This window comes from Rutilus rutilus, assembly GCF_951802725.1.
Source record: "Rutilus rutilus genome assembly, chromosome: 7".
In the NCBI taxonomy this organism is placed as follows: domain Eukaryota; kingdom Metazoa; phylum Chordata; class Actinopteri; order Cypriniformes; family Leuciscidae; genus Rutilus; species Rutilus rutilus.
The window spans coordinates 3,783,440-3,806,584 of NC_140221.1; the positions used below are offsets into that span (position 1 = coordinate 3,783,440).

The window sequence follows — 23,145 nt, forward strand, 5'->3', positions numbered from 1 at the left end:
ATATGCATGTGTATATATATACATACACACACACATACACACACACACACACACACACGTAATATATGTATGTGTATATATATATATATATAAATGCGTGCATGTCAATCAAAAAAAATGTCAATAATTGAAAAACATTTTTGTATAGTTTTTCATATATATTTTATATTGTAATACTTTCACATTGATTCTCTGAAATATTATAAAAATATAGAAAAACATAAATATATTCTAAATATTTGTTTAAAGGAGTCATAACCTAGTATTACATTGGATACCTACTGCTGTATTATAGTCTTTCAGGCCCTTCTAAAAAAGAAAAGTGGAAAAAAAAATAAACACAGACCTACTTTTACCCTTATTTCTGAAGGCATTATTGTCTCGCGAGATCAATGCGATGTTTTGGCTGTCGTGGACGCTCTATATGGCTCTGCACGCCAGTTGAAAGGGTTGTTGGGACAGCGTCATTAAAAATGAATTTCATCCACTGGTCCCTGATAGTTTCGTCCGATTTTGGGAGATAAAACACATTTACATGTTTTTTATGGCAATCAACCACAGAGCAAGTCCGGTGTGCACTCGGTTTCTCCATCTTTCTCGACTGAACTGAATATGAGGGGGAGAGGGGAAGGCTTCCTGCTGCGGTGTCCATATATGGTATATCCTACTACCTCATGACGTCAAGAGGGAGCTGAAATCAAAATCTCGTATTTGAGTGCGCGTGCACGCGCGCTGGTTTATTTACCCTGAGGTAAACAAACGCTTCACTTTTAAATATCGGCTTCCCGGCCAGTGTATAATCGTTAGTCGATCATAACATACATTGATTCTCGTGGAAAAGTGAAAATTGCAGGTTATGACTCCTTTAATGGCATCTTTTTACTAAGCACTGTGAATGAAGGCCTGTATCACTGAGACCAGTACTGACACTGATGTCTCTATTAAATGGATTTTCCCCCTCAAACTGAACCATGATAGCCATTCAGCATTATAGTATCATTGAAAGCTATCAATTTTAACATTTTAATAGGCTTAAAAAAAAAAAAAAAAAAAAAAGTTTAATTTGTTAACTTAAAACAATATATTGACATACACCCATTGTAATAAATGTCACATTTAGCTGTGCCTTTAATATAACAGGGTTTAACACTGCGGTTTTTTTCTGCTTGCCAAAATGCAAGTTATTGTTTTCATAGTTTTTGACCCATGTAACCTTGTAAACAGTGCTTTACACTGCACAGCATTCTCTGCATTAATTATGAATTGAATATAGATTAATCCTTATTAAAGCTACAAAAGTTATTCAGTCAAGAGCAGTGAGTGATTTTCTCTGTCTTTTGTTCTTTGATTAACATTAATGACAGACAGCAGGTTTATTAGGCTGCTGTCACTTTAAGATCAGATGCACCCATCCCATTTTCTCACAACTCTTTGTTCATTTAACACTTTTTAATTCATTTAAGTCTTGAATGAATGATAGCATGATCTTATACTGTAGCACAGCCAAAGGATGACAGAAAAAACCCATATGCTCTGTTAATTGCGTTAAGTAGTGTTGCCAGATCTCCCTAGAAAAATAAGGCCAAAACAAGAGACTTGCCTCACCAGAATAAGACCTTATACGGGACTGTATTCTTTAAAAAAAAAGCATAAAACAACACATCTGCTTATAAGTAAGCGTCTTTATAAAAAACTATGCTTATAAAAAGCAGACAAGGCAACACTGAAAGAGAGCATGCTCTGTAAAAGCCGCTTGTAAAAAGCATGAACAAAACACAGCACCTCTGTCAACAGTGGTTTACTTTAAATTGTCTGACACAGTACGTCTCAAATCACTGAAATAACTTTGGTCAAAAAGCACAGACACCAAACAAGCGGAACCATTAGCATTAGTGTTTGTAGTTCACAGCTGCTAGATGCCAAAACGTTTGATTTTATATTTGACATCATAGCAATTTTGGGAGTGACTATGATTCACACATTTAGAACTCTCAAAATGTTGGTGTGTGTGTCAGAAAGTGAGTGTGTGTGTGTGTGTGTGTGTGTGTGTCAGTAAGAGAGTATGTGTTTGCCAGTAAGAGTGTATGTGTGTGTCAGTAAGTGTGCATGTGTGTGTCAGTAAGAGTGTATGTGTGTTAGTTATAGAGGTCGACCGATATGGTTTTTTTCAGGCCGATGCCGATGCCGATCTTTTGAAATCCGGGTCGGCCGATGGCCGATAAATGCTGCCGATTTATTTTGGCCGATATTTGGCCGATTATGTGCTTGTTTTTAACCTCTATTTGAAAGATAAAATGTAACACAAATAATTACTTAAGATAGACAAGATTTCTCAACAAAAACATTTATTGAACACTTTACCAATCTGCACTTGTACAAAAGACAAAAAGAACTTGAGATATGTTTGGTAATTGTACCTGAATGAATTGAAAATTAATTTGCTACATTTCAGATTAATATATTTGTTTTCTTTAACATTTGAATTAATAGTAACTTAAACACTTTGCAGTTTGAATGATGTCCTGATAAACAAAATGACGGAGTATGTTTTTATGTTTCCACTGTTCGATCGCGCCCGCGCCTCATACACACACACGCGCGCGCGCGTTTGCACACAAATATAAGTAAACACTTTGCGACTTTAAACACACGCGACTTTTCGATCGCGCCCGCGCCTCTCTCTCTCTCTCTCACACACACACACACACAACGCATTGCAATCTTTACATCGCAGCCGGAGCTAAAGCGGAGCTACAGATTAGGTGTCCCTAAAGAACCCGCGTATCTAACAGTAGTTCCGCATTACTTTGCACGCGAGTTTTATTTATTTTTATAGCGTGTATTCTCCGTGGAAATTTATACACCGAACCGTGACGCCTGTTCCGTTTCGGTTCAATACGAAAACATGTACCGTTCCACCCCTAGTCTACAGTGAAATACAGTCACACATTACACTACTGTTTGGCCAGCATTTTAACCGTGTTTAATCCAGATTCCAGCTACTAGCTAACGGAATGCTAAAGTTAACTGCTGACTAGTGTCAAGTGCAGCGAAGCGATGTTTCTGTTATTCTAACGTCCGTTTTCAGAGCATCCAAGAGAAGCACAGACATAACAGTAGCACTGATATGAAGCACAGAAATGCGCGTTGTCCGGTAAATAACGGTCGTTAAGGCACCAGTGCCGTATTAGCACTGGGTCTGTCTGTAGCTACCCAACCCTAGCAAAGCAAAGCCAGTCCTTCACTAGCATATAGTTGGTCTCTTTTTTTTAGAGATGCACCGATTACAATTTTCTAGGCCGATTCCGATTTCCGATTTTTCACTGAGTTTGACCTGCCGATACCGATTTTAGCCGATTCCGATTTAATTTTTTTCTAACCACTTTACAGCACACACAAATATTTATTTTCCATCTTTTCTTTAACCCTTTCACGCGTAAGTTTAAAATATTCTAACTGACACCCCCACCCCCCGAGTGAGTTTTTTCGCGAACGTTCCCTTTAATGTTTCCATGGCGACGCGTCACGCGATACACCGCAGCCACAATTAAACTGTATGACAGATGTGTCGCTTTTATTTCACTTTTCCTTTTTTATTCAAAATATTCACAAACTTGCTTACCATGTCATCAACTAGCCTATCTGATATTCCGATTCTCAAATACGTGTAAGTGAGTGGTCGTTTAAAAACCTTTAATCTTGATCTATAATGAGATGGGCGCCGCAATGTTGTCCTGTCAGTCGGATTTACAGCACGTGAATTCATCAGTTTCTCCGAAATAAATGCAAGAAAGTGGCCGGTGAACTGAGAAGAATAGAGTAAACTTTATAGTTACTTCCCCTATGTTTGTCTGATATGAATAACACACATGTCGGCAAATTATATTTGAATAGATTGTTATTGCTGCTTCCACAGACATCAGTGTGTATTTTACAAACTCCAAATGTATTGTTTTAATCGTGCTTATGTGTATTTAAATATCTGAAACCTAAAATAAACATTTTGAGGTTGAAAACACTGCTTAGTTGTGCCATAACAGCGCTGAACGCGTCCGTCTCTGGCTCAGCGCCAGGCAGCCAACGCGCGAAAGCACAGTTTGAATCTGGCAGTTATGCGACGTCACTGAACATCTAAATGTGGCACCGCACCGTACTCTCATGGGCACAGACATACAAATCCCATATATGAGACCGTACCGCTCAAAAGGTTAATCATGCGGCGCCCGAGTGCATTTGACCGGCATAAAATCGGCATTTGTCAGACTGACCGGCCGGTCGCCGGTCATGGCCGATCACGTGAAAATCGGCCAATTCCGGTCACCAGCCGATCAATCGGTGCATCTCTACTTTTTTTTATTACTTATTTCTCTGCATTGAGTGACAACCCTCTCAAATATAAGACACACAAACAGAACAAATAAAAGTCTCAGATTCACTGTCTGTAAATTCTTGCTTACTTATTGTGACATGATCGCAACCCTTCTGCTGTGCTAATGCAACCTCAACTACGCTATCAATTTCAAAGTAGCCGAACGTCATGTCGCCTATTCATGTTTTTTCTCTAAGTTGGCAGTAACATATCAAAAGTTTTTAATTAAATATAAAGGAGTTTTCTCCAAGGAACTTAGCTCCTTCCTTAAGCACTGGATGAGGTCTGCTCACTCTGCTGGAGAATGACTCTAGGCAGGCGCAGCATGCGTCGAACGCGTGTTCCACAACAACAACACTAGGCTGCCCACAGATGCGCCTGCCTAATAATCGGCTTGATACACTTGGATATTGGCCGATGCCGATTATGTTAAAAATGCAAAAAATCGGCCGATCAATCGGCCGACCGATGAATCGGTCGACCTCTAGTTAGTTAGTGTGTATGTGTGTGTCAGTAAGTGAGTGTGTGTGTCAGTAAGTGTGTATGTGTGTCAGTCACTTAGTGTGTGTGTGTGTCAGTAAGAGTGTATTTGTGTGTCAGTAAGTGTGTATGTGTGTGTCAGTAAGTGTGTATGTCTGTGTGTCAGTCAGTAAGTGTGTATGTGTGTGTCAGTAAGAGTGTATGTGTGTGTCAGTAAAGTGAGTATGTCTGTGTGTCAGTCAGTAAGTGTGTATGTGTGTGTCAGTAAGAGTGTATGTGTGTGTCAGTAAAGTGAGTATGTGTGTCAGTCAGTAAGTGTGTGTGTGTGTGTGTGTGTCAGTAAGAGTGTATGTGTGTGTGCCAGTAAGTGTGTGTGTGTGGCCTTTGTGAGTTACAGTAATAGCTAATACAGAACCGGTTAAGAGGCCAGAGTGTAATAAACACTTAAAGGGCTGACATCTGCAAATTTGTGACTGATTAAGGCTAAAAGCCCTTGTGTGTTCAGACACTTAATTGCATGTAAAAATTTATCATTGTTTAATTTTGATATTAAATGCAGTTAGATGAATTTAAGAGAGTTTTTGACACACTTAAGTACATTGTTATATATAATTTCATAATTACTATAGTACTTATTGTCTTATGAAATATGGTTAAAGTTTACTACTGAATTTACTGTCACGCATTTATGGTGAACTAAAATATACTTAACAATAATTTTTATTGAAACTTTTAATGCAATGCATTTTAAATGTACTTGTTTACACATTTGTAAATGATGAAGTTGCAATTTAATATATTTAAAATATATTAACTTTATAATAAAAAATATAATAAATATATTAACTTTAAATGTAAAATTGAATAACATACTAGTGAAAGTTATAATCAATTATACTACAGGACCGTTTAATGCTTCATTCTGATTGGTTGATGAATATTCACATTAGTTCCTTATTACTTTGCCAAATTATTTAAGTTATTTAAAAGATCTACAGCAGTAAAGTAGTTTCACGACTGAAAAGCTGCATGACATTTCTCAGTAGCGAGGTTTTAAACGTACAGTTTCGCTCTTAGTCGAGGCGCTGCTGCCGAACACAGTTGAGAATCGCACAGACTCAGGTCATTCTCACACACACACACACACACACACACACACAAGCAATCTCTCTAATAACTTGATTAGTCGGCATATCAGTGGCTCAAGCCTCCGTCACTAGCTCTAAAATGACGTTTTGGAATAAGCAATAGAGGCTTGGGATGAGATAAGTAAGAAATTACTCCTACATACAAGCATTTTAAGGACATAAAACCTCACAATTGTCTTTAAATAAAACACTGGTTACCACACTTCAACACATCGTTCATATAAACTAAGTAATTGACTTATTAGAAAAATAATGCAACGGCCCATCATCAGACTCCTTACTAATTCTCTAATTAGAGTTAGTTGATTTGTACAGTAGTTATTATAGTTAGTTACTTATAGTTATTATAAAGTTATTATAAAGTTACTTATAGTTAGTAGAATGTCTAAAGTGGACTATTGAAATAGTGTTACCTGGCCTTTTATTTCATTAGTTGTATTATCTCCAAGTACAGTTTTTTAAAATATACTTTTAAGATTTGAAGTACACAAGTCCACATTCAATATAATTAAGCACACTTTAACAAGGGAGGAAAAGATGTTCCTATGCGCTTAACTGAAGGTAACATATTTGTAGTACATAAGAACTAGTAAATAATTAGATGGTAATTCCCTTCGCGTCTCTAACGCATTTGGGGCAGTGTGGTAATCTCGTTAAAGGATAAGCACTAACGGTTCATTAGCAGGTTGGCGAGGCTTTTCCACACAAATGAGGGATTAATGTCTCTGTGTGAACGCGACAGGGAAGAAAGAGAAAGCCTTGAGGGAAAACACAGACAGCAGGGATCATGATTTGACGGCAAACTTCTATACGACAATCTAGTGCTGAGGTAAATATGAGTTTGATTTGAGGAGTAGAATGTGATTGTGGTGACAGACAAATGTCTAGCACTGTTGAAGTTAACAACTGATCGTAACGGATGCATTTGGGTGGTCGTAAAATGGATATTGTTTCCCGTTTGCTTCTCTGTTCCTTTTAAAGTAATTTCCTTGACGGTGATTTGAGGTACAGGTGGTACTAGACGTAAACCTTTTAACACTGATGCAAGGTTTGGAGAGACTTGATGTGAAACCAAAAAGGAGTGGTATATGGAAAATCATCTAAAACTGTCCCAACCGACTGAAGTTTTCAGTGTGAAAGCAAAAATGTCACAGCCGATCAATATGTGGAGGAGATTTTGGGCCAATGATGGTGTGTGTGTGGGGTTATCCAGCTAGACGTGACTGAAATAGAAATCAAGCGAACACCAACATTTTTTACATTTTTATTCTTTAAATTGTATGAGTTTTATTAGGCCTTTCAACATTAATTTAGCTTGACTAGCCAGTCTTTGTGTTATTCAGCTACTTTTTATAGTTTATGTACTTTTATATACTAGTCAAGACACCAGTGATAGTTGTGGACACAGTTATTTTTAAGGTATATGCATTTTTAGGAGAGTATTTAAATGAATCATGCAACACGTCGTCCATTGTATTAGGTAACTTTTAGTCAAGAGCAAAATAAAATTCATATATATCACCCTAGTATTTGTAGAATGAAATAATGTCATTGATGCTGTGATGGATTTTTAATAGATAAGATAGTAAACTATCTTTTAAACTAACCATGTTTCTAACATCTAAAACGTACTTCCCATTTTAGGCTGAACACTCTAACACTTTGAAACAAAATGTACTAAAACGTTCTGTTCTTTGCCTATTGTGTCCATGGAAAATTCTGAAGTGCTGATCATGACAATATCAAAAATATACTGTCTTCATTGTCTCATGACAATATTGAGTAATCAACTTAACTCTTAACCCTTTCCTATGTTTTTTTGAAGATTTGTGATAATTTTGCTTCTGCCTAGTAACAGAAGGATTTGTCTATGAAGAACCAATCAAATTGTAGGGAAATTATGTAATGTATCATGTCATTTTCGCCATGCTCCGATTCTATAAAAACTGTTGTACTCCTGTTTGCTGGTGGGATTCTCTCTGAAATTTGTCTGAGATCCTCCGGCCGTGATTAAAGCTTCTTCTTGGGGGAGATTCTCTGAGAACTGCTCAAGAACTCTCCCGGCCGTGATTTAAAGCATTTAAAGGACATTTGCTGAAGTCTGTCGGTTTATTATTGCTGCGCAGTAAGTTAGTTAGGGGAACAAGTTAGAGTATAGGATTAGAGCACTCAGCCGACGTCGATGTGTAGACGCGCTAGAGTATAAATATTATAGGAAACTAACGTCGACTGTAGATGTTCGGGGACGTCGAGGTAGACTTAGTTCAGGTGCGAAAAAGGAAAAATCTACCACAATGCCATGTTCAGTGCTAGTGAACATACATATTTAAATCTTTCTGTTCGTGTAATTCGTGCTATTCAGCTTACTGCCAACCACAGTCCCCACTGACTATTTCTGGATGTCCACCACACAATGCCAACCTGTACTTTTCACTGGCCTTTCCTAGAAGGAAGAAGTAACTTTTTAATTTCATACGTTGGTGTCTATAAGGAAAAACTTTCCCCAGGAAATAGTGCATGGCCATTTCTTCCGGCTGTGCATGCCTACATTCTTCACAAGGTTTGTTTTGTTGGCACTGTTTTACAGCTTGCAGTGGTATATTTAGATGCTCTGTTTTAAACTATGCATGATATTTTTAGTTGCATGGCTGTCAGTAAGTCGCAGCAGAGCGCCTGAGGGGTCAGGCATTGTCGCTCGAATGAGACTGAACTGATTGGAATAGCTGTCTGAGCCTCAAATATATGCTGACGCAGTCATGCTATTGAACGATCTCTCATCTGGGTCAACTAGTTCAGAGGTGGTTTTGGCCTCTCAAAGGTTCCCAATGACAGCTAAAGCACGTTTTAGTTATACAACTGCTGCGCTACATAAAAGCAAGGCCAGAAATCTGAAATCTGAAACGTGAAACAGGACAGTAGTGCTTTCAACTAATTGCTTGTATAATGGGTTTTTCTTTAATGTTCAGTTGTGACAAATTTACCACGTCAGCATTAAGTCTGTTCTTTAAATTATCATACAGATGCATTGTTTCTAAATAGTGATTTAGTCTGGCTTACTTCCAATTATTATTGGAAGTAAGTATTATCTCATCATAATGGTCATTTTAGAAAACCCAATGTTATTGTAAGTTTTTGTAGCCTGGTTGGGACAAAGTGTCCAGCAAAAAGAAATTAGTCTGTCTACACTGTACACATAAATGTTGCATAATGTTTCAGTCCTATGATAAAGCAACCTTAAAGATGGCATGAAAAGAAAATGCACCTTATTTTTTATTTTTTTATTTTTTTACAATCGACTGGAAATAGTCATTCAGATCTGCCTTCATCCAGCCAACAACCGATGACAGCCTTACTTTTTTTATTTATATATATTGCTCACAGATGTATGTCACACTGACAATACAAAAAAAGATCTGTTGCTACTTTTGTTTCATTGTAACTTTAAAACCTGCAGCTAAACTGGTAAAGAATAACATTGCCGTCATCTATCAAAGCAGCGTCCACAGTGTCCGAGTTTAGAAGTCTTTTGAAAACCTATTTGTACTCTTGTGCTTTTAATGTCTTGTGAATGTTTATTTTAATTTTGGGGATGGACCCAGATATTTCTCGTGCAGCACTCTGGTCAACCGAGGTTGTTTTAAATGTGCTTTATAAATAAATTAAACTTGAAACTTAACACTAACAATACCAAGGTCATGGGTTCGATTGCCAAAGAATGTGTGTACTGATAAAAGTAAAGTTTGAAATGATTGTACCGGTGAGTCACTTTGCGTGAAAGGGTCTGCATACACAGCAAGAATAACAGTAAGTAAACCTCCATTGTATGAGTTTCTCAATAGTTTTGGAGAATTTAGGCTATCGCATTAGAGCTGCACGAATAATCTTTAAAAGATCGCAATCTCGATTCAGACACCCACGCAATCTGTCACAAACTGTCTTTTCAACCACACATTATCATTATTTCTATGTTACAAATATTCAATTTAACACAGAAGTACTGGAATAAAAGTTCATACTTTGGATATAAACACTGATGTCTTCAATAAGGAACAACAAAATAGAGCAAATCACCTTTAGAAAGTAACTTGGTGCTTCAAATAACGATTGTATATCGACTACATCGTTACACCAGTAGGTGGCGACAAGTGACTGTTAAAAATGTATTTGTCATTGAATCATTCACTCAAGAGAATTGTTCAAAAACGCATTTGGATCCAGTCATGTAACAAGTGAAGTCTTTATTAGTGAGTCATAGAATCATTCATTAAAATCTTTTATTCAAATTATTATTATTATTATTATTATTTTTTTTTTTTAAATTGACTGCAGCAAATAACATTTCGTCAGAACCTTTAGTAAATTACGTGTTATTTTGTTTAGTTGTCTGTTCAGAATCGAGGGAGAATCATGATCTCTATTGTATTTCTCTACAAATGTGGATAAAATAAATATTTATGGAAGCCTCTAACTAGGAGTAACAGTTGAAATAAAACGGCAGATTGATTGAATTGCATCAATGAACTCGTTTCACCTGACAGACCCTCAATTCTGTACTTATATATGATAATGTTGATATTTACACAGTCCTTTACGTTTTATCATAGAGAACATTATGTAAATAAATTACGTGTGTATATCGCTCCATGTTGTGCATGCCAAATAAAGGCTTGTTTTTTTGTATCTGTATTTTATATATTAATCCATATTAATTTCAAATACAGTTTGAATCTTATTAGCATATTAAAATACTTATCATTAAGTAGTTTCGTATTTTAATGTAAATTTCTACTGTAGAAGTTAGGATCGAGGATAAGTAGTTGGTAAGCCTCTAGTGTGGACTGTACATTTCAATTTAAGTGAGAACTTACAAACGGCTGGTGCAACCCTATCCTGATGATGTTGTACATCTATTACTAAGATTTAAGGTTTTTCAGACATCTTAACAAAAAAACTAATAAACCGTTTGTGCCCTGGACTTGCTGCAAACGTGCATGCGGTCACATAGTTCACCGTTGCCCTGCACTTTGTTCTCAGCTAGTGAAAGGTGTGAAGGACAAGAGCTCTAAATAAAGAGAGCCAGGGGCTTATGGGTGATTGCCTACTGGAATAATGGCCACTGTTGATAAATAGATGACTGTGGCACCTGAGTTAGCAGGGGCTCCGGGGCCTCCAGCTGCCATGACAACAGAATTCCAAGGCTCGCCATTGGCTGACGTGTTGGACAGCTGATAGGGGTTTGGCGTGAGGTATAAAGGGCTGGGATTTGTCTCAACTGTGGGTCTAAGTGAGGTGTATTTTGTGTAGTCTGTAACTATTGCAAGGCGATTCGGTCTGATTGTTCTTATAGACTCTAATTGTTGTAGTTTTATAGATTATTTGGCACATAGAGAAGCTGCTAACCATACCATGCCTGGCGTCAGCTTGGACCCCACGCCAAATCTAGGCGATGAAGTCAGTCTCCCTCAGGATTGTGCCGAGTCGGGCCTAGAGGCCGTGATCGGAGACCTTTTATTACAGACGGTTGCAGATAAAGATGAAGACGGGAAAGCCAGTGATGAGCGTTTTTATGAGCTTGAACTCAATCTTCAACGAGCCGTGCAAGAGATACATTGCGATTTGAAGGTTTTCGGCAGAAGTATCGAGGCACGTCTGGAGGAAGCAACAACGCCTCAAGTCGAGGCCATTGCCACCTTACAACAGGAGAATGCAAGTTTAAGGATCTTGCAAGAGAAGCTTGCAAGGCAAGTACTGGCGCTTTGTGATGCCCTTGGACTGCCTGAACCCAAACTGACCGAAGAGCAAGACGTCGATCCAGCGAATAGCAATTCATCTGAAGTTGAAGTAAACCAAGAGATACACCCTCCTTCCTTTGCTGCTGTTTGCCACACGTCGCCTGTGTCGTCTCCAACCGGCAGAGTCTCGCGGAGCAATAGCATGGTAGTATTAAGCCCTATTCGGATGGGATTACCTTTACAAGGGTAGATGGAGTAATGTAATTTTACCACAGGACGTCTGTAATATTAATGGCCAATTCGCACGGGATAAGAGATCTCAGTAAAACCAGCAGAAGTGGGAGGGGTAACTCGATTTGCGCATCGCCGTCACCCTCATGTCGTCATGTATGTATTACGTTGCTTCCTGAGATCACGTGCGCAAACACATATAACCTGTATTTATATATATATAAACCAATTATGTCCGGTCGAACGATGTATTAATTAACTTCAGATTGGATTGTGTTGGTAAAAGGCACTTATCTAACGCTAAAAGATGTTTCGTGCCTCTAAACAAGTGCTTTCGATCTTCTTTCTGATCTGAATGGTGTGTGAAACACTTGAGTTTTGCCACAGACTCGTCCCAGCGTCTAGAACGCAACTGATGCTTCTTCAAGCGTCTCCATACTTGAAAAACCGCGGGAAACTACTTTTAAACACGAAATGACAAAATATTTACTTACATATTTACAGCGGGTGTATTCGCACGGGATTAGTATCACCTGAGGTCATTTTTCTGGATATTTTTACAGAAGCTAAAAGTCGCCGTAATCTTTACTGACATTGTCCGTGATGATTACTGAGATGCACATTCGGATGGGAATAAAATCACTGAGAAGCTCTGGTAATAATTACTTTATCCCACCTCTCAATGGTAAACTAGTCCCGTCCGAATAGGGCTTAAGTGTGTTTGTGTATTTTCCAGACATTGCTAAGGCAAAGAATCACTACTGCTCATACGGTTTGCGATAACAGCGAAAAACAGACTAAGCCATATCTAGAGAGCACTTGGGATGGGCTCTTTTGATTTGGGATCTAATAGCAATGCACTGGCAACCACCAAGAGCACTGTGGGTGAACTGTGAGGAAGATGCAAAAGATGCATATTTTAAACTTTTGCACAATTGGATAAGGTAGTATTTTGCATATTTATGCTTATGAATGATGGGAAATCGTTCTTCCTTTATGACTCTGCTGTCATCATTTGGATGGTTTTCGTTTTGAAAGAATCGTTTTTCCACTGTGTGTTATTAGCCATATGCACTTATGGTGAATAATGTGGACTGGAAAATCTGCCAAGTAAACAATCTAAATGTAGGGGTTCAAGTTAAAACTTTAAGATACTTAAGATTTTCTTTCATCGAAGCCACTGTGCCATTCAAAAATAGACGAGGCTTCATTGGAGACGAGTGTAAACTTCCCATCCAAAGTCCCATCTAGTATGAATAATTGATTTTGTGTGCATTAAGTTATGCTTCAAATAGATTTTATGGCTTAGCACAGTTCATTTGAAAACTAATGAATCATGTGGCCCATTGCTGTCTGATTAATTGAAAGTCTTAGTGTTTGAGTTTGCTTCCAGGAAGAGATTTGATTCAGTCAGAGCAGATTTTCCAGGGATCTTTTGATTTAGGGCAAGTTGCGCTTTAGGTATAGTACAATTAGTTCAGTGGGTAGGAAAGAGTCGGTAGTAATTTAATTTTGCATGCATGTGCTAAAGTGAACATTAGATTTGAAAACGGTAAGGTTTGTTTGTGGCTTGCAATATGCTTTAGCTGGTCAAAAGTGGGCTGAAAACATCTGAATTTGCTAGTGTGAAGCAAAGCCTTGCTAATCAGGGATTAGTAAGAGGTAAAAAGATGGTAACTCGTCGTGGCACAAGATTTGCAGTGAGTCTCCGAGTCTATTTCTGTGTGTCTGGTGCAGGTCTTTGTATGTGTTTGGTGTGGGATGATGTGCATCACTGTGAGTGGACGCAATGATTTTTTTCTTAAAGGGCTGCTGAAGTTTAGCACATTACCTTATGAGATTAATTAAATAAGTCTAATGCCGTTAAATAAACTGAACACCCTTAATGCATTAATCTGATTTGACGTAACTTTATGCAGATCATAAAGTTGTTGTCTCAAGCATCCCATACCTTGGGTATCTCATTTTCCATTCTCTTATTTATTTATTTTTTTTTTTTCATTGCACGTTTTTTAATTAGGAAAAAATCTCTGTTTTTATCATTTTTAGTGAATCTTTTTATTTATTTATTTATTTATTTTAAGCAACATACATTTTGTACAAATACAAGTATTAAAAATTATGCATACAATACAAAAAAAGCAACTATATAAAAAAAGAAAAGAAAAAGAAAAGGTGCCAGGTGATAATAGCATAAATATCAGAATAAAGGTGCATTCAGGTATAAAGATATCAAATAAATATTTTGTAAAGCTCACAGATCTTTTTAAGTTCTTACCACTTTCTTATTCAGAGAGTCTCTAATACTGTGTATATACAGCATTATATACAGCCTTGTATATACAGTCAACAAACTCATAAAATTGGGTTTCTGATTAATAAACTTACATTTATGAATATAAGATTTGGTCAAAAGTATAAATAAATAAATAAAATCTTTTTCAGGATAATCCGTGAAACCAAAGAGTACATTTTCCCATAAGACTGAATATTTTCATTAATACATTTTTGTACCTTACGTTATACCAGTATAACAAAGTACAATGCCAAGATAAATGCGAGGTGGTTTCGTGATAATTATAACAGAAAGTACAGTTTAAATGTATATAATTTTTTAATTTTTGTAAATAGCTGGATTGCATAGGTTTAAAAGATGTTTCTTTAACCTTATTTCTAATATGAAACTTCTGGGGTAACAGCCACACTTGATCCCAGCAAATCACCGTTCTCTGAAAGTGCCAATGCTCTAAACCCTCTCCGTTACGAACCGCCCGACCCGACCCGCGCTTCCAGGCCGTCTGTTGAAGGAGAGATCAGTGAAGAACCGAGTGTGACACGGATGAGAGCGGCAGGCTAAGGCTCTCAGGGACATTCACAGAAATCATCAAGCTCTCATTCCTGTCTAAATGTCAGCAAGCTTCCACGGCTTTTGTGTAAACACAGCTGTAGACACAGATCAGCATTCCCTCCCTTCCACCAGCCCCTTTTTCCATCTCCTCTTTCTGCCGTAACGGTTTCACTCGCTCTCTGCTCCCTCTTGCCCATCTCTCCATCACTCTGCTCTCTTTGCCAGGTTTATTTTTGGACGGGTATATTTATTGTCCCTGCTCTTAAATCCTGATGTCAATTGTGTTGCTGTCGATTATAACCTGCTTTAGGGATTAGCTGTTCAGATTTATAAATGTCATCACTGTGTTTTTAGTGTCATAGTATCAGATGTTAATCGGCATCTGTCTGTCCGTCAGCATTAAGGTCCTTGCACGCTGCGTTTTTTCGTATTCGTCATGCGGGCGGCTCTGAATTGTCAAAACACCATTCAAAATGCTTGCTATGGATGCGAAAAACGCATTTATGACAGACGAAAGTTTCGGAGGCAGTGATTGACAAAACATTATTTTTTAACATGTGAAAATTTCGGACGAGAATTTTCTGACCTTTTATAAAGTTATTCTTTCCATACACTTTTCAGTATAATGCATTTTAACACATTACAACATACATTTTGTGATGATCATGCATCTTTCTGCAATTGCAGTGACAACTTTTGAGTGTTATACATGTTTTTTTAAATACATTTTTTATTTTGTGTAAATTTAAAGGTAAAAATTGTTTCAAAATAAGTAGGGAAGCCATTTATTTGAAACATAGAATTGGAGAAATTGAACTAATAAAAAAAAAAAAAAATCGAAATTCTAATTAAAATGTTAATAGTGTAACTGCTGTTATCACAACATAAAAACAACAGAGGGAACACTTCCTTCTTTCTTAAGCTAAACACCATGTGTGCTGAGGCAAAAGTCAGTGAATTTCTACTTTATATTTTTACATTCAGGTCCATGGAAAAATATCAGTATTCTCGAGGGTCCTTTTTGAATATTCAATGATGTTATTTGTGCTATATGTATAACCTTGTTACACCATTTATGCTAGCTTGTTCCTCAACATCTTTTAGAATAATGATACACATATTATATAATGTAATATCAGTGGTAAATTATCAGTAAATGTAGTTTTCATGGTGTTCAAATGCTGTTTAATGTTGTCACCATAATTCTCATGCATTTCTTCTGTTTACTAACTACAGTACTTTGTCAAAAGTATAGCTTGACTCTGGTTTAACTAGTTTAAATATGTAGCTTGACTCTCAATGTAAAAAAAAAAAAAAGTCTGAAAACTTTAACGGTAAAAAAACAGCAACTGTGGTTGCAAGTTCATCGGGAAACCCTTTCCACAAAATGGTTTTTCACTGTAAATTATAAGATTTTTCACTTCTAAAAAAGTTTTTTACAGTAAACATTGCATTAAATCTCCCATTAGACCAGTTCAGTTTTCACTGTAGAATAGGGGAACTTGCCATTAACCAATTAACAGGTTTTTACCATAGCATTTGTACAGTTTTGTTTTATATTATGGGAATTTTTGACAGTGTACCCTTATAATGTATACAGGTGTCATGTTGCCGTCTTTCTATCCCTCCACACACACACACAGATGGAGACGGAGCCCATTTCTCTTGTGGGTGAATCTGTGAGTGAGATGGCTCATGAAGTCCCGGTGCTTCCTAATGGCTCATCCATGACCTCCATCAAAAGAGAGGAACAAAGTGAGAAGCTGACCTCAGAGAAGCTTCAGGACATCGAGGACGAGGAGATCCTGGACAAAATGGTACTTAATTTCTCCCACTAACCTTTTGAACACTTATATACCAGTGATATACAATCTTGCGTACATACAATCTCTTAATTATCTAAATCCCTTAAATATTTTCTCCAGACGTGTGCCCAAAAATCAAGATTTTTTTCACCCACGACATCCGTTCTTATCTTCATTAATATATTTTGAGAATTGCTTTGAATAAAACCGACCAATACTTAAATCTCTTAAGTGACATGACATGTGAAGGCCAAGCATGGCAACCCATACTCAGAATTTGTACCCTTTATTTAACCCATCCAAGTTAGTGCACACTTTCACACAAGTTTTAATTTCCTGGTGGTGCATGATTCATTAGTTCACATTCATTGATTCGTAAATTTAGATTTATTGATCATCTGAAGGCTGAATAAATAAGCTTTCAATTGATGTATGGTTTAGGATAGGACAATATTTGGTCGAGATGCAACTATTGAAAATCTGGAATCTGAGAGTGCAACAAAATCGAAACATTGAGATAATCTCCTTTAAAGTTGTCCATTTATGTTCACAATTGTGCTGCATTCACTCACAAAAATAAATGTTTTATATATTTACGGTAGGAAATGTACAAAATATCTTCATGGAACATGATCTTTACTTAATATCCTAATGATTTTTGGCATAAAAGAAAAATCGATAATTTTGACCCATACAATGTATTGTTGGCTATTGCCACAAATATACCCGTGCGACATGTGACTGGTTTTGTGATCCAGGGTCACATATCATGATGGAAGTATTCTTTATAATTATATTTTGTTAATTTGTTTGGGTCGCTTTTTTTTTCTCCTCCGTTTAATTTTACAGCTTGATGATTGCAAAGATTTTGAAGAAAGGAAAATGATCAGAACTGCAATGAGAGAACTGCGAAAGAAAAAGCGAGGTGACTATCTCTACATTTGTTTAATTGCACAGCACTCATCTCTTGTTCTCCTCTTTCTTTTTTCTCTCTATATACTGATGGGTGTATTTCAACATGTAGACAGAGACACTCTGTCGTCTTTACTTCCCTATGGTTCAGCCCTGTTTCTCTCTCTTTGCTCTCAGAGGCTAAGCTGGGATGCACACAGGAGGAAATGGGTAGGGTTTCTGGATTGTGTGTGTTTTTGCCCTTGTGACCCCTTGCTAATGCCCAGGGCCTTAGTGAAGGGTCATTTAGAGCTTCATTGGCTATAGATTTGGTTTGTAGTTGCAGATACGGTATGTCGTTTTTATTCACTGAAGTGTCACGTGTGATTTTTGTCAGTGTATTAATGTTGTTTGACCCTGCATGAAAGTGAATGTAGTTCGTAATCATATGGTACTGCTTGCTTTTGTGTTTGCTTGATCAAATTTACACACATGGTGCTATGTTCATCTGTGCTGTAGGGGTGTGTGATATTGACAAAAATATATATCTTCTATATTTTCTGGAATTTTCCAATACTTTGCTGAGTACTGTGGGTTTTTGTGCTGGTACATTGACTGGTTTAGGCCTGTCATGGACATCTGAGTCCCAAAGCTTTTTATATTTTGTGAGGTGACTGGTTTCACAGAAGCTGCATTATGTGTGTACACAGTGTTTAATGCAGCTCAGAGGTAATATTAATGCATTTACACTGCGTTTACAACTGAATAAATGATTGTATTTGAGATTAATGTTTAACAATGGCAGCAAGTTACTGTCTTAATGAGTGTGTGAGGGAGTCATTCTTTCAACCCATTCATTCAAATGGTTGATTTAATCGGAAACGAAGCGACTGGTTAATTGAATAATTCGCTCACCTGATTTGTTCAAACACTGTTTTATTCAGAAACTAAACCCTGCTGTCTATTTCTCGGACGTGCACAACCGTTGTGCTTTGGCTTTGTTTGGAACTCTTTGATGAAATGGAGCAAAACAAAATATTTATATTATTGTTTTTAAAATGTAACTCTGCAATATTAAAGCTGCAGTCCGTAACTTTGTTGGGTTAAAAAATTTTTTTTGAGCAAATACATAACCAGCCAGTGTTCAAAACTCTCCGCTTGCCTTAGCTCGATTCAAAACGGTAAGCTTGTAATAATGTTTTTAACTCCAGTGGTACTGGTGGATTTCTGTGGGAAATTCGAGCATGTCTTTGCGTCATTACGTCACATCTGCCCACATAAAGAAGAGTCTCAGCTAGTCGGCTATGAGCCTGAGGATGCTGGAGGTGGAGATTTATAGCCTTTTCTCACAGCACTTGATATAATTAAACTTATCAATTTGATGGCGGATCCAGAAAGGTTCAAACGACAATCACCAGTGACACCTGGAGATTCACCCGCTGTAAAACGCAAAAGACTTCGGAGTGGCTACAGAAAAAAAGAGACGCGGCCGTGCGAAAACAAGGATTAATATCGGAAGGGCATTAAATGTCACGCAATGCTGATGTTGTTAACATTAACAATTTGAGAACAAAGTATAATTTGCACGGTTTGACGTGATATGATAAGCGATCGTTAGATTTAATCAGCGCGATTTACTGCAATGCTTTTTTCCCCTTAGTTGGTCAGAACAAAAGTGGATGTTACTTGTTCAGATTACATTTTCCGGTGAAAATTCTTATGTTGGTCATACTTCCAAAAAGTATAATCTGTGATTGCGAATGCCAGGATCCACACCGGCGGCGACTGACAGCCACACGTTCTCCTCAAAACATTGGATTCGTCCGCGCTGTGCCGTGCCGAGGCACAACCCACGTAAAGTTGATTATTCCGCGAATAACTGCAATTGCAGATTTCTAACAGAGAGGGCGACAAAGTGGAAAAACTCCGGACTGCAGCTTTAAATTAGTTTATTAAACTGTTGTATAAAATCAACATCACATTTGGTATCACATCAATATCATGATTTTCAATCGTGCTGACATTGGGGAAAAACATGTCAGCTCACACAATGTTAAAAGTACAATTGCGATATCGTAGTAGACAATAAATATCACACAACCCTACTATGGTGTTAATCTAAGATGTTAGCACTTTCACACGAGTGCTATGAGAGCGATAGTGATAGTGTCTGAAGTGTGTGATTTCTGTCACCAAAGTTGCAAAAATAATGTTTTCAAGCAGGTTTCCTGAACACACTCCCTAGTCAGATAGTCTCGCGCACTGACAGTGGGAAAGTACTGATGTGGCCTTCACCTTCATTTTTCCTCCTTTCAAACATCATCCTGACGCTGTTGGTTTTGCCCGTGTCCTCAGACCAGAGAGAGAAGGAGAGAGATGTGCGTCTGCAGGAGCTCAGACAGCAGCGGATGGACAGATCTCAGAAAGGTCGGGGGGGTGCAGACACCAGTGAAGTGGTGATGAAGAAGATTGAACGGTCCACAGACGGCTCCACTACCAGCCAGATCACCAATCGGGTTTCCCACTCAGGTACCACAGCCTCTTGATCATTTAATTTTTCCTCTTCAGTGTACTTGTAAAGTTCAGGGTTCAAGTCTTGGATTCTTGCTCCAAAAGCAGTCATAATTTAATATTGCATGACCCTAGGAATCAAACAAGGTCCATATAATACGTCTATATAATACCTGGAGAAAGCTATTAGTTAATAAACACTGAGTTGTGAAATGAAAACCAGCAGATCGATTTCATTTCATTTTCACACTTAAAGGATTAGTTAACTTTCAAACAAATTTTTGCTGATAATTTACTCACCCCGATGTCATCCAAGATATCCATGTCTTTCTTTCTTCAGTCGAAAAGAAATTAAGGTTTTTGAGGAAAACATTCCAGGATTTTTCTACACAGAATGGACTTCAATGGCAACCAACTATACCAATGTTCAAAGAAGGTTCAAATGTCCGTCTCAGCGCAGCTTCAAAGTCTCGACACAATCCCAGTCGAGAAATAAGAGTCTTCTCTAGCGAAACGATTTGTCATTTTCAAAAAAAAATAAAAAAAATAATATATATATATATATATATGTATATATATATATATATATATACCTTTTAAAATGGTATTTGGGTCAGTTTTGACACGGAATAGGTACAAAAATACACAGGAATGTATGGCACAGGAATACAACTTTGGAAATGGGTTTAGACTATCAAAATACACAATTTATTCCCTAAAGTTTTCACATAATTTTTTATAAGATATGACCATTTACTAAAAGAGTACATTGTAACATCTATTGTGTTCCAGGTCAATTTACCCAGGTATCAACTCAGGCTTTACATAATGTTATGGCAACTTTTTTATCTATTGGTTAGATTTGTCTCCAAAATAATGTTGTTAAATATATTTAGGCTAGTCTCTATCTCATATCTCTTCTCTCACACACTTATGCACTCACAAACACTGTAAACAGACAAACGATGATATGGAAATAACAAATCAACTATATTTGGACCGTTTGGGAAAAAAATTCTTGGATCATGTTTTATTTTTGGAGTTCATGTAAAATTAGATTTTACTTGTTCTTTATCTAATTTTATTGAGTAACAACACTTGCAGGTTTGGGGTCCAATTTTTTTATGCTGCCCGATCCTTTAATAACAGCCTCTTGTTCTGGATCTAATTTTATTGTGACACTGTCAAGTCACATTTCTTTATATAGTGCTTTATACAGAACATATTGCTTCAAAGCAGCTTCACGTTAATAAACAGGAAAATAACACTGTTAATTTAGTAAATTATGAAATAAATCGAATTTCAGCTGTAAAGAAGACAATAGTGTCATTATTCAGCTCAGTTCAGTTCAATGTTGATTCAGTCCGCTTCAATAGCTGTGCCTCTGTTGAAAGGTTAATGTCATTATCCAGCTCAATTCAGTTCAAATTTTTTGTTTTAGTGTCAGTGCAGTTACATTGCTAATATTACTGAATACTAATGATCTTTTAAACCCCTCTGTCATTGGCTGTGTGTGCAGATGATACCGGCAGGACGTCCCGCAGCACTATCATGGAGTCCAGCTATGTTCAGAAGACAGACAGTGAGTTTATTGAACTCTTTTTGTATTCTGTATTTAGTCTTAATTTCCATCAGCACCCGTATCAAACCCTCTTCTCTCTCCTCTCAGAGGGCTCAGTGCAAACTAAATCCTACAGTTACTCCAGCACAACGTCCACGAGGAAGGTCGGAAGGTGAGTGTTTTAAAGTCGACACGAATTCAATAATTACCTTGTTTACTTTTCTTTTTTGGGCCTGGTTTTATTGTGCACGATTATGCAGTTAGTTCATTTTTAAAATAATTATCGGTTACACTTTATTTTAAGGTGTCACTGTTACAGTGTGATATAAATTAACTACATGTACTTACTATAGGGTTAGGATTAGGATTTGGTTGAGGGTTAGTTGCATGTAATTATGCATAATTTACTGTTATTACTATGGTACATGTAACATATGTAAGGTCACTGTAAAATAAAGTGTTACCTAATTATCAAATAAGTATTCAGGTATTAGATAACAGAGTAATGAAGTTAACGTAATTTCATGTAAGATCACATTGCATCGACGTACACTACCGTTTAAATGTTTGAGGCCAGTAAGAGTTGTTTTTAAAAAAGAAATTAATTAGGGATGCAACAATATGAAAATTTTGGCTGATGCCGATAATTCTTTATATTTGAAAGCCGATAAATCTAAATCCAAAATTGTATAAAATTTTTGTGAGCCTGATTACAAAAACAAAGGTCTCGCCATTAAAAGCTGTGTCCCAAGCACACAATTATAATTATAATTTTATGACGCCTATATGACAAGTATGACAGACTTGTTGCACTGAACTGTTGCTCTTTTCCTTTTTTGAAATAATTCCAATCATATTTCAAGCAATTCAAAACCATCATGGTGAACATCTGAAGTGTCTCATCTGAAAGAAAATAATCCATTCTCTCTCTCTCTCTCTCTCTCTCTCTCTCTCTCTCTCTCTCTCTCTCTCTCTCTCTCTCTCTCTCTCTCTCTCTCTCTCTCTCTCTCTCTCTCTCTCTCTCTCTCTCTCTCTCCCTCTCTCTCTCTCTCTCTCCCTCCCTCCCTCCTTCCCTCCCTCTCTCTTTCCCTCCCTCTCTCTCTCTCTCTCCCTCCTTCAGTGTTTTTGACCGCGAGGACAACACGTCTCGTAGCTCCAGTAGATCATCAGCTGTTGAGCGCAGACAGACCGAGAGATCAGAGCTGATGAGGGCTCAGACGTTACCCAAGACCTCGGCCGCACAGGCACGAAAGGCCATGATAGAGAAGCTTGAGAACACTGGAGGCTCAGGAGGGTGAGCGCATGGGTTTCAGACACTCTCAGGCTCATTTAGCTCACATATTCAGCAACATTTCTCCTTTCTGCCTGTAGCAACTCAGCAGTGACTCAAGTGAACAAGGTGCAGCGCTCCACGAGCTTCGGTGTCCCCAACGCAAACTCCATCAAACAGATGCTGCTGGACTGGTGCAGGTCCAAGACCCGTTCCTATGAGGTAACAGGAGAAAGAGAAAACCTCAGTCATCATTTGCTCACCCTCGACTCGTTCCAAAGCACTTTGAATTAGCTTTT

The 23,145-nt window shown here is 37.5% G+C and overlaps 1 protein-coding gene across 8 annotated transcripts in view; it reads left to right on the forward strand.

Annotated features, from left to right (window-relative positions):
• The window catches only part of smtnb (smoothelin b), a 78,276-nt gene that overhangs the window by 45,860 nt on the left and 9,271 nt on the right, over nucleotides 1-23,145 (forward strand). For 4 of the 8 annotated variants that reach the window (XM_084413679.1, XM_084413678.1, XM_084413683.1 and 1 more), the window contains 8 exons: nucleotides 16,452-16,625; nucleotides 17,463-17,538; nucleotides 17,703-17,735; nucleotides 19,860-20,033; nucleotides 21,535-21,597; nucleotides 21,685-21,748; nucleotides 22,697-22,870; nucleotides 22,948-23,068. In XM_084413679.1, the coding sequence (XP_084269805.1) occupies nucleotides 16,452-16,625; nucleotides 17,463-17,538; nucleotides 17,703-17,735; nucleotides 19,860-20,033; nucleotides 21,535-21,597; nucleotides 21,685-21,748; nucleotides 22,697-22,870; nucleotides 22,948-23,068 (879 nt within the window). The remainder of the gene's footprint in view (nucleotides 1-16,451; nucleotides 16,626-17,462; nucleotides 17,539-17,702; nucleotides 17,736-19,859; nucleotides 20,034-21,534; nucleotides 21,598-21,684; nucleotides 21,749-22,696; nucleotides 22,871-22,947; nucleotides 23,069-23,145) is intronic. The other 4 variants (XM_084413681.1, XM_084413680.1, XM_084413685.1 and 1 more) reach the window with 1 other exon arrangement.